This window comes from Cibotium barometz, chromosome 52, assembly GCF_041138505.1.
Source record: "Cibotium barometz isolate CiBa-2024 chromosome 52, ASM4113850v1, whole genome shotgun sequence".
NCBI lineage: Eukaryota > Viridiplantae > Streptophyta > Polypodiopsida > Cyatheales > Cibotiaceae > Cibotium > Cibotium barometz.
In genome coordinates this window covers 40381153-40394259 of record NC_141097.1, presented here as the reverse complement: position 1 = coordinate 40394259, position 13107 = coordinate 40381153, and the positions used below count along the sequence as shown (strand labels likewise).

Here is a 13107-nt window from a genome sequence, read left to right as displayed (position 1 = left end):
TTGTAGTCACCACCTCACTTAATACTTCACATGGGCTCCCTTACACCCTTAATGCCTTGTAGTCACGACCTCACTTAATACTTCAAATGCACTCTCTCAGACCCTTCAGATGGGGTATCCACGTCTCAAAAACATTCTTCAAGGATGTGGCCCTTTCTAGAATCCACTTCCTCAAGGTTCAAATGTAACAAGGTTCTCAAATGGTTACCTTCAATTTTCCAAGGTTGAATATTCAAATTTTTATACTAACCACTAACTCTTCCAAATCTTCTAGATTCATGGTGCTCCCACCTAACCTTCACTCACACTTTTTTTCTTCTTCCCTAGGGTCTAATAAAGTACAATGTACGAGATCTAGCTTAAACTCTTTATTTAATGCTAACATACTTTTTAAGGTAAAAAGGTGATGGTGCCCTCCGTTCTCTTTAAATGGACATCATTTTATTAATTGCAAGGGTCTAGCCCAGTCATAGCTCTTATATGCTCCAAGGCACCTATTTGGAGTAGATAATGGTCATGTGCTCCAAAGGTGATGAAATTATTTGTTGGCTTAAAACAGGGATAGCTAGGGTCTAGGGTTATAATCCTTTGTAAGTTGAGCCAATATTTTGGTTTCCTCTAGGGCGGGACCTCTATGAACCTTCAAATAACTATAGTTCAATTTGGTTATTTTATCAAAAAGCTAGGGGATTTTTTTTTTCACATCTTGACCTTATAGAAGTTCTTAAAATATTTGGGATGAATTTTAAGATGTTACATGACTATATTTGGATTCTAAACGAGTATTCTCAAAGATTTCGATTGACTAGCATAACATCTCTCATTTGAGGTCCAAATAGAGTCATACAAGTTCTCAAAAATAAATGGGGTTGAGGTTACCCTTTGTTATGAGACTGATAGGAAACACAAAAAGGTAAGATAAGGAAAGATTATTTATATGTAAAAGGTTTGCATATAAATAAGATTCAGGGGATTTCAAATAGGAAATACCTAAGCAATGGTTAACATGCATTAAAATTAAAGTAAAATGTGAATTAAATGGTGCACAATGGAAGCTCAGAGGACACAAAAGAGGGTGCCTCCTTCTAGGGGTAGTTGAAGAGGCATTGGTTAAGGAAAAGGCAATGTTTAGCCAATGAAAGGTAAAGGGGCTGAAGTTAGAAAAGGTCATGCACCACTTACGCCTATATAACCATGAGTTTAGGGTCTATTTGGGAGATGGGAGGAGAATCAAAGTACTATTCTTACAAGTCCTCAATCTTTTAATGCAAGGAGAATTACATTGGGATCATAGCAAGTTCTTTCTCTTCCATATTTTCATTGAGAATTACATTGGTATCAGAGCAAGTTCTTTCTCCATGCAAGGAGAATTACATTGGTATCAGAGCAAGTTCTTTCTCCATGCAAGGAGAATTACATTGGTATCAGAGTAAGTTCTTTCTCTTCCATGTTTTCATTAAGCCATTGATTGCTAACTCTAATTATTTTTATACTCCTTAATCTCTTTTCTATTCATTTCCATAAGCTAATCTCTATATTTCTCAAATATCTTCTCCATACAAAATACCTCTTATCTAATAAATTGGGCATAACTCTTGCCTAATAAATTGGGCATACTTTGGAGTTCTACATGGAGCAAGTAGAGTACAAGACAACCTTGGCATACTTTGGAGTTCTACATGGAGCAAGTAGAGTACAAGACAACCTTGAAGGAGCATTGAAGCAAATATCAAGAAGGAGGAATCAACAGAATTGTTCTTCACATCATTAGGAACAATTCATAATTAGCCAACCAAGTAAGGTCATAGTGTTGCATTTTTTTTCTTTTGTAAATAAAGTTCATTTTGCTTAGTGTTAGAATAAATGGCTTTTCAAGGTGGGAAGGATGAAAATGGTGAGAAGGGGGAAAACCTAATGTCCTCTTTCCACATGGAAGAGGATATTACAAAACCAAATGAAATAGATATGCAAGATTTAGACCTTAATGATTATGAGGATATGAAAATGAAGGAAATGAAAGGAAAATCTCTAATATAGAAAATAAATTTGTGAAAATGATGGGTTTTCTTAGCTTCTTGATGGTGGGAGGGGAAGGATTGCGAGTAAAAGAAATATCTAAAAGTAACATTGGTGAGGAAAGGAAAAAAAACTCTAAAAAAAGGATTGAATGAAACCATAATTGAAGAGGGTCCCAAAACTAGAGACCAGGGTATGGTATTTAAAGACTTAAAGGCACCCACTTTTAGTGGAGAAGAGAAGGAAAGAAATAAAGATGCGGTCCATATTTTTCTACAAAAATGGCAAGATTTGCATCTTTTAAGAAATGTACCTGATCATAACTAGCCCATTGAAGTAGTCCATCCTTAGAAGGCAAAGCTTATAAGTGGTGGATAAGTTTAGCGGAAGCTAGGCAAGTACCTCCAGATAGAGGGATAAAGATGTTTAGCACGGAAGAATTTATAGATGTTTTTGACTGAAAGACAAGAAGTTGAAAATTGGTTGAATATTTAGAACACAGCTTTATTAGGCCAAGTAAGTCTCCCTGGGCTTTATAATATTATTGGTGAAGAAAAAATATGGATCTATGTGCTTGTGCATAGATTATCGTGGATTAAATGTACTCACAATAAAAAATAAAATTTCTATTCCTAGGATTTGATCAATTGAAAGGTGCTAAATATTTTAGTAAGATATATTTAAGATCTATAATTATTATCAAGTAAGAATTAGAATTGAAGATATTAGGACATCTTTTGGGCACTATGAGTTTTTAGTTATGCCTTTTGGTCTGACTAATTCTCCGACTACTTTTATAACAATGATGAACACTATACTTCATCCTTATTTGAAAAATTTATGGTGGTTTTTATTGATGATATACTAGTCTTTAGTCAAAATGAACAAGAATATATTGAGCACATTAGGAAAGTATTTCAATTATTGATGATATACTGGTCTTTAGTCAAAATGAACAAGAACATATTTAGAACCTTAGAAAATTATTTCAATTATTGAGGAAAACTATTTTTTTTGCTAAAAAATCTAAATGTGATTTCTTAAAAAAAGAAGTACACTATCTTGGACACAGTGTGTATGAGGAAGGGATTTGTATGGATCCTAATAAAGGTGAAGCTATATTAAGATGGAAGGCCCTATCTAATATAGATGAGTTACAAACCTTTTTAGGATTCACAGGGTTTTATCAAAAGTTTATAAGAAATTATGCTAAGATAGCTGTTCCAATGATGAATTAGCTTAAAGGAAAAGGAAGACAATTTAATTGGACTCATGATCAACAAACTAGTTTTGAAAAATTGAAAGTAGCAATAGCTACTGCTCCTATTTTGTAAATAGTGGATCCAAATGAACCATTTGTATTGGAAACATATGCTGGTAATTTTGTTGTAAGAGTAGTATTATTGCAAAAGGGAAGGCCAGTTGCATTGAAACCATTCTCATACTTGATCTAGAAGCACTATGCGAACCCGATTTGGACTAATTGTTAGAAACAAGAATACAATCCATTGTAGTGCATCAAATCAGACCTCTTCAAACCCAATAAGCCTTCAATTCTAGCAATAAACGAACCTAATCTAGACTGATTCATAACATCATACCTCCTCAAACCCACCAAGCCTTCGATCCCATTAAAAATAACAAGAGTGCTCTCTAGTTAAGAAGGCTAGACTCCTTCGGATCCACCTTCAACACGAGGAGTTTTAGGAACAAATGGGCCATCAAAACACAAACGTGAGTGGAGGAACAATGGAACACCTAGAAATAGGAGCCGCATGGTCCTTCAAAATCCGGATTCACCAATAAGCTTTGTGAACAGTGCCTTGAATTTTATGAAGAAGGCGCTCAACAATGTCTTAGATTTTATGAAGAGAAGGCATTCAATTGCCCTATTTTTGGGTTAAGCTCTAATGAAGGAGCAGGAGCAGGACGTGGAACCTCAAGGTAAGCTCGCATAGGATACGATCGATGCCACAATGTTTCAAACATTATGTGTCGATCTGAGGTTTATCCCAAGCAGACCATGATCAGCAAATAGCCCAACAATCGTAGTTTTATGGTAAACGGGACATGTCTCTTTTGTTGTACCACACCAGGGAGTGTTTCACAATACACCAATAACAAGCGTACACATCGTCAGAAGTAAGAGTCCTGCTCTCCACAGAGGCCCACTATAGAAGTGCGCCTATACCATAGAAATAAGTGCCAATTCTTCTCTTTTTGGACGAGTTGGGCACCCTTGGTGATGATGAGGCTTTGGATACATCCTTATCTTGCCAGTTGTCTATTGTCTAGTGAGCATTCATAAAATATGTAGCACCTAGACCTTTAGAGATTGTCATGAGGCCTTTTGCTCTTGAGACCGATCAATCATAAATCAATTGATGAGAGCGATATGTCATCTAGTGTTTTGTGTGCTGCATCTCATGTAGAGATACTTGGCTCTAGCAATGTAATCTTGCATTATGTCACCCTCCTACTACTTGAGGTTATAGATATGTGTAATAGGACTCCATCTCGTTCCAATAGGGAGAATCCCACACTGAATGTGTGTCTCAAGACCTTATAGTAGCTACCCTTTTCAAGTGGATTTAGTGAACTAAACCACTAGCCTGCTTTGCCTTCAAGGCAAAGTCCAAAGGAACAAATCTTAGTGGGATCATCAATCCATCCCATGGCCTCAAAAATTTGATCAAAATTTTTTAGGATTTTTAGGTACTAAATTGGATCTCCACATTCATCAAATTTGGTCATCCTTGGTTTTGCCTAACTCTGAGCCTCTAGGTGCTATGTTGGTCACACCCTCCCTTCCCATTTCAAACATCGTCTTAGGAGTCAACATGTCTTCACGTATTCATGTGGCAGTGAAAAGTAAGGAGGTGGTTGCAGGAGACCCTCTGGTTTAGGGTATGGGATCTCTTGCCCGATGGGGTTGGGCTATGTGGTTTCCAATGGCACTTGTTCTTTGCCAACTGGCTTTGAGGTTGAACCTCATTGCGGTGGCCTGATGAGATGTTTTGTGAATGCCCTTTGTGGATCCTTTTGTGATGAGGTAGTTCGACATTAGTTCTTTGTCCTTCCCTGCGTTCCATGTTCCTCATCCAAACGAAGAAGAGCTGACACTTGGTTCTATATTATAGGCACACTTCTATAGTGGACCTCTGTGGAGAGTGGGACTCTTGCTTCTTGCCTGATGACATGTTTTGTGAATGCCCTTGTGGATCCCTTCATGATGAGGCAATCCTTGACATTGGTTCTCTGTCCTTCCCTGCATTCCATGTTCATGTGAATAATCTCCAATGTCCCACACATAGTGTATGAAAGGCCAAAAAACGTGTGTGAGTTCCCCTCAAACCCCAACCTAACGTGTAAACCCTACTAACACACTCAAGGCGTGAGAACAAACCTAACAATCAATCATTAGCATAATAGCTCCATGATCTTGTGTAAATAGCCTCTATGCAAACCAACTCCAAATGTGTGCAGCATACCCTTGAATTCCAGAACATACGGAAATGCAATAAGGTGGAAAATGGGATGGATAAGTGTGGGCCAATAGTGTAGCACACTAAAGTGGCATGTGGAAAGGTGTTTAAAAAAAAGGTTGGGAATAGTGTGAAAGACCATTGAAAGAAAGGGTTAAGAAGGTGTGAAATGGCCAAAGATCCTAGGGTAAGGTAGGGTGTGACTCAAGAGGTTGTGGACAAAATTTAAAAAAACCTAACGCTTTTGTGTTGGTAGGCGGCCCCTCTCCTCTCTTCGATAGAGATAAACCTAATGCTTCTATGCTTCAGATGGTCGATAGGCAATCCCTTGACTTTCTCCTCTCTCACGTTGGTGGACTCTATGCTTCAGATGGCTAATAGGCAGCCCCTCTCCTCTCTGGTCTAGAGATAAACTGAACTTTCTCCTCTCTCACGCTAGCGGACTCTGTGCTTTAGATGGCCGACTTTGTGCTTTAAATGGTCGAGCCTTCTAAGAAGGCTATGAAGCTCTCTCACGCTGGCGGAGTATGTGCTTCAGATGGCCGACTCTGTGCTTCAAATGGTGAACTCTGTTGCTTGGTACCGTTTAGTTCCGCGGTGGCAGTGGCTATGGCTAAGGCTAAACGCCTTCCGTAATCAGTTCTATGATGCCTAGAGATGCAAATCTCTATGATGGTTAGAACCTCGCATTTTTTTTCCCGTTGCCTTTGTTTACTATACTGAAGAAGAGCTGTACAATTGTATGTGGTTGACTCTGTATATGCATGTACTATATTATAAGCATTGATGCTTACACACTTTACAGAATTATTTGATGCTTTTTTCTCTATCCAACATGCTTTGCTTCATCTTGTCAAAATATTGGATTCAAGCATGCTCTGCTTAGAACCAAGTCAGCAGACCTTTGCCCTTTGGTTGCAGGTTGCTTCCCCTTCTAAGACCTTTGTTGAGGTCTTTGTTTGCAATTTATGCCTCTTCTGCACAATTGTTTGATACACACACAATACCTAGACATGCACCTAAATCAAACTGGCACCATTTCTTGCACTAAATTGAAGAGATTTGAATGTTCTGCACTTTTCTTGAAAATCTGCAAACTGAATCTTGGCAACCTGTACCAATTGCACATAAAATCTTGAAATTTGTACCAAATTCTGCACACTTTCTTGGAACTGCACCAATTTCCTACACACTTTCTTGAAACTGCACCAACTGCACATAAAATCTTGAAACCGCACTAATTTCCTAACACTTTCTTGAAACTGCACCAACTCTACATAAAATCTTGAAATCTGCAACAGTTTTGTACAACTCTGCACTGTAACCTTGATTCTCTGCACAATAATCTTATTCTTGCAATCTTTCTCCAAGAATTTAAAGATTTGGCAATCTAGGGTTCGATCTTGAAGAAATAAGGGCTTAAAGGATTTATATTTGAAAATGTAGGCTCTCTAATCAAGATAATGCAAGAAAATCATTCAAAATTGGTTGCTAAAATCTCTACAACAAACCCTAATTTTGAAAATCAAGATCAAGAAGTTCAAGAAATCAAACAGTAAAGTGGACTAGGGTTCTGAAAATAGTGATGAATACAAATTAAAAAATGATTAACACAAGTTCCATTGCTAATCTTGTCAAAACAAGAAATTAGCAAATCCAAAAACTGTATAAATATCAATTCCAAAAATGATTAACGCTAACCTTGATTAAGAAAATACATTCTGAAAAATTGGATTAACATTAACTAAAAAATGATTATCACTAATCAAGATCAAGAAAATGCATTCTAAAAATTAGATTAAGTATAATTCAAAAATAATTATCACTAATCACTCCCTAAGCAAGGATCTAACCCAAGAGCTCTAATACCAATGTAAGAAACTAGGGTTGGCCACTCAAGGCATGGAGTGACAACATGGGTGTGGGTCACCATCCTAACATCTCAAGTGGGAGAAGTCCACCATGGAAGCCTAGAGCTCCAAAGAGTAAGAGTACTCATAAAAATGAACATGATCAAAAGGTACAATGCCCATGAGCCTTATACCTAATATAGCCCAAGCCCCCCAAAAAGCACACATGTAAATGACCCTAAGCCCAAGTGCCTAGGCCCCATTCCCCATGTGCATGTGTAACAAAATCTACTTGATTACACCACCACTTTCCATATTCATACTTCACTCTTCCCTAGTTGGTAGATTTCATCCAAGAGCTTGCCTCTTCACTCAAGAGAAATTCATGTAAACTTTCCATACTCACACAAATGCTAAATCCCTATTCAAACCACAAACTCAAGCAGAACCTGCAAAGCAAAAGTTTTAATGAGAGCTAGAATACTCACAAGTATCATGGAGACTAGAAATTCCAAGAGAGCAACCTATAAGAAACAAGGGTCATTAGAGGGCAAGAAAAACTCATAAATTAAAAAATATCATATAAAAATTCCATTAGAGTGTAGAGAAATAGACTTATAAACATATTGATTTTACGGGTGTTCATACTTGTCCTTAGCCTATAACTTATTGAGTTTATGGGTGTTCATACTTGTCCTTATCCTATAAACATATTGAGTTTACTAGGTGTTCATACTCGTCCTTAGCCTATAACTCATAAAAATTCCATTAGAGTGAAGAGAAATAGACTTATAAACATATTAAGTTTACGGGTATTCTTACTTGTTCTTATTCCTTAGTCTATCCTCCAACTCTCTATTCCCCTAATTCCTAAACCATAAAATGCTGACCTAGGCACATCTTTGGGCATTCCCTAGCACCATCGTAAGTTCAATTTGATGCTATGTAAATTGTGTTCCTTTTCACCATTCCAAATATAGCATTGACTCATTTAAATCATTTGATCAAGTTAACTTAAAGCCATGTCACTCTCTGGCACTAAAGGGACAAATTTCAACTAGGGTTGAGGGCTGCCACCTTACACCTAAGATATTCCACTTTGTAAAGCTAAGGGAAACTTTGCTAGTCTTCATGATCCCTGGACTAGAAGTACCTTGTCATGTATCTAAGTTGTAGGTGAAATCACACATTTAATCACCAAAGCTAAAAAGGGTGACCATAGGGGAAGAATGGAACTCATTGCCAAGGATGTGAAATTGTTGTTGGGAAATAAGAAAACTAATCCCTCGCATGAAGAAGCTTAGAGCAAAGATAATACGCATCAAAAGGTCATGTGGAGGAGGAAAGATTTGGAGAAGCACCTTGGAGAGCACCTCAAGGTCAGATGGATTTACCGATTGCTCTAGAAACAGTGGTACCAATACACGGATGATTGCTCGAGAAGGAGTAGTACCAATACACAGATGATTGCTTGAGAAGGAGTGGGTTTACCAATTGCTTGAGAAGTAGTACCAATACATAGATGATTACTGGGCCACTAACAATGAAGGTTCCTCTTATGCCTTGATGAATGAGATTAGGGTGGAGCTGGAAAGGGTGCGATGTGAGTATGATCTTGACAGATAGGAGCGACATATAGGAGAAGGATGAGGATGCTATAGTTTTGCAAGTTGATTGAGGATAATATGAGGCAACTCTTTTATAGGCCTATGCCCCTAAATGACTTGCTTTTTTTTCTATGGGCTCTTGGTCAAGCAGGATAACATATATGTATTGCTGTGCCACCCCTAAAGGACTTGCATTTTTTTAAAGATGGGCTGTTGGTCAAGCCAGATAACATATATGTATTGTTGCCCCAGCCAGGGCGCCAGACTTGTGTACATAGTTGTCAAATGGTGAGTCCTTAAAGATCAATATTTTTGCAATATTTCCTCAAGCTTATTTTTACCCAAGGAAAGAGAGAGTAAGTGAGCCCCTCCCCATGGGGTCCTTATTGCTCCAACCAGTGTTGTCCACCACCACCACTATGACTAACTTGGTCTAACCCTTAGTAGGGCAACTGGATGAGAGTGTAAGAAGCTGACTCAAAAGGTCTCCCTCTAGCTATCTAAACCTTGTCTCCCTCATCAATCAGGCTTCCATTCTGATTATTAAAACGTGCTATATGCTTTGCCTTTTCGAGAAAGGAGGGAGCACCTACTCCCTGAGAAAAACATGCCCAAGATTATTACAGATATATCCATTTATTGACATGGCATTACAAACTCAATCTGCAAAAATAGAGGGAATGTCCCTTGGCCCAATTTCGAGCCAAACTACCTTTCATCTCAATTTTCTCGTTCTTACCATCATTTCTTTTTCTCAAATACGTATCCTTTATATATATATATATATATATATATATATATATATATATATATATATAGTATATATACATGTACATACTACACATACACGTAAATAAAGAAAGAAAGAAATATATACTAACCATCCATACCATACTTAACTTAGTTAATAACTAATTATTCTTTTTTTTTCATAGTTCCTGTATACAAGAATCCGCTTAGTATCAGGATAATAGAGATGGTAACCTTTACTTTTCGAGCTATATCCCACAAAAATACATTTAACAGCCTTATCATCAATCTTGCTGGGAAGTTGCTCAGGCACAAGTGCATAAGCAAGACAACAAAAAATGCGTAAATAACCCACAAAGAACTTTATGCCATTCCAAGATTCAAAAGGAGTAATGTATACAAAGCCTTTGTAGGACACCTATTCAAAACATATGTTGCATACATGAGTGCTTCTATTAGCCAAGAACCACAAGGTAACTCTTAAATTTTGACCATACAATGTGCTCTCTCCACAGTATTGTTACTGCTGTAGAGTTTCACCACCAAGTTCGAGATGGATCGGTGTGCTTCTGAAGTGACATCGAGCGCTCGTGGAGCTCGCCCATTTGTTGTATGTGTGCACAGTGTCCGTCAGCAGCAGGAAATCGAATGCAGGACCTGCGGGTCCCGGGATCTTGTGGCGATCACTTGAAATGGCTGAGCATGTCATCTCGAAACTAGCCCCTAGATGGTGCGCTTCAAATAGCAGGTCAATCTATGGTGTCATCCTTGACCCAGACACACCCTTATGAGCATCTCTGCACGTGTGAAGGAAGCTGGACTACACTTAAACAGGGTCCAAACCTCGCCTCCTCCGAAATGGCAAGAACTTATCTCAGCACACGTTAATTCAGGAGAAAATTATAAAGCCCTTGAGCTCTACGAGAGGGTGCAAGACAACTTTAAACCTAGCCAATCTCTTTTCTTGTGCATCTTGAAAGCCTGTGCCAGCACAGGAGTGCCAGGACAGGGTAGATATATACATGATCAGGTCATCAGGAATGGGTTTCCATCAGATGGCGTCATTGGAAACGCTCTTATTGACATGTACTCTAAATGTGGCACCCTCGATGAGGCACAGAAAATGTTCGATGCATTGCCAAATAGAAGTGCAGTATCGTGGAGTGCAATCATCTCAGGGTATGTTCAACATGGGCATGGGCTCAAGGCTACCGAACTATTTGAGACAATGCAACATCAAGGGGCAAGGCCAAACAGAGCCACATTTTTGTCCACACTAAAAGCATGTGGAAGCCTAGGTGACATAGGGAACGGCAGACTGTTACATGATCAGATCATCAGAAGAGGGCTTGAGTCAGATATGGTTGTTGGAAGCACTATCCTGGACATATACGCCAAATGCGGGAGCCTGGATGAAGCCCTCACAGTGTTCAGTGACCTGCCCAGTACTGACGTGGTGTCATGGAATGCGCTGCTCGCAGGGTATTCTCAGCATGAGGAAGGGCATCTAGCTTTGGAATGTTTTGAGAAAATGCAACAAAATGGCATCAAACCAACCAAGTCTACTTTTGTGTGCATCTTGAAAGCATGTAGCAGCATATCAGCAATAGAAGAGGGCAGGCTGATACATGATCAGATCACTAGGAAGGCGTTATTTGAAGACGAGGTCGTGAAGAGCACTCTTATTGGCATGTATGCCAAGTGTGGAAGGCTGGTTGAAGCACGCAAAATGTTTGACAAGCAGTCGATTCGTAGTGTGGGTTTGTGGGGTGTGATGATAACAGGCTATGTTCAACATGGATATGATCTTGTTGCTCTTGAGCTTTTTGACAAAATGCTTAAGGGCTTCAGAGCAGTTGACAAGATTGTATACTTGAGTACTTTGAAAGCGTGTGGCAACTTAAAGGCAGTAGCCCAAGGTGGGATGATCCATGATCAGATACTCAGAAATGCAGAGGAGTTTGATGTGGTGCTTGGAAGTGCCCTTGTTGACATGTATTGTAAATGTGGTTTCCTGGAGGCTGCACGCGTTGTGTTTGACAAACTGTTAAGTAAGAACGTGGTGTCCTGGGGTGCAATGATTGCAGGGTATGCTGAGCATGGGCATGGCCTCAATGCACTTGACCTCTACAAAAACATGCAAAATGAAGGTATAGCCCCAAACAGAGCCCTCTTTTTATCCACCTTGAAAGCATGTGGCAGTTTGGGTGACATTCGGCAGGGTAGACTACTACATGGCCAGATTTTTACCACTGGACTAGATTCAGATGCAGCCATTGAGAGCACTCTGGTTGACATGTATGCAAAATGCAGGGGCATGGATGAAGCAGTCTTTTGTTTCGACAAAATGCGAATAAGAGACGTAGTATCTTGGAATGCTATGATTGCAGGGTACACCCAGCATGGATGTGACCACCTTGCACTCGAACTTTTTGAGAAAATGCAAAAAGAGAAAGAAGTGCCGAACAAAGTCACCATTTTGTGCATCTTGCAAGCATGCGGTAGGCTAGGAGCTACAGCCCATGGCAGGTTCATGCATAGCATGGTCATTAGAAGCAGACTTGCATCGGATGTGATCGTCGGAAGCAACCTTGTTGAGATGTATTCTAGATGTGGGAGCTTAGAGGAGGCACATAAGGTTCTTAGTAATTTACCAAAACAAGATGTGGTTTCATGGAGTGCATTGATTGCAGGTTATGCGAAGGTAGGGAACTGTTGGATGGTCAGGAAGTGTTTTGAAAGCATGCTGCAGCAAGGGTTGAAGCCAGATAGTAAAACTTTCGCGAGCTTGCTTTCTGCCTGCAGTCATGCAGGGGACGTTGACGAAGGCTATAGGTATTTCAAGGCTATGAAGCAAGTCTATGGCATCACACCTAGTATTGAGCACTTCAACTGCATGATTGGTCTTCTGGCCCATGCAGGATGCTTGGAGGAGGCAACAAAAATGATCAATACGATGCCCATCTCACCTGATATGACTGGCTGGATGTCTTTGATTATTGCTTGCAGGAATTATGGAAGCTTTCAACTAGGAAGGAATTGCTTCAATGAGGTTGTTCAGATGGATCAAAATGTAGCCTCTGGTTATGTGCTCATGTCAAACATTTATGCTGATCTGAACATGTAGGTGTGCATGTTAACAAAACACAAGAATCTAGAAAACACGCTGGTGCATGGAAGAAACCTGCCTTGGCTAGCATTGAGGTCAAGAACAAGGCTAATGAGTTTGTTGTTGGGGATATAGTGAACACATACATGGATGACGACGTCTATTTGAAGTCAGAGTGACTACAAGACTAGCAATAGAGTTTGGACTAGTTCCACGTTTGGACCTAGTTCTAAAGCAAATTGTAGCTTAGGAGGACAAGGAAAAGAATGCTGATCCCTGCATCTTATACA

The 13107-nt window shown here is 39.3% G+C and overlaps 1 protein-coding gene across 1 annotated transcript; it reads left to right on the top strand.

Moving 5' to 3' along the window:
* The first annotated feature begins 10495 nt into the window (after positions 1-10495).
* Positions 10496-12835, top strand: LOC147609114 (pentatricopeptide repeat-containing protein At2g03380, mitochondrial-like). Its single transcript, XM_086788716.1, has one exon. The coding sequence runs from the start codon at positions 10496-10498 to the stop codon at positions 12833-12835; it is 2340 nt and encodes a 779-aa protein (XP_086644842.1).
* The last annotated feature ends 272 nt before the right edge of the window (positions 12836-13107 follow it).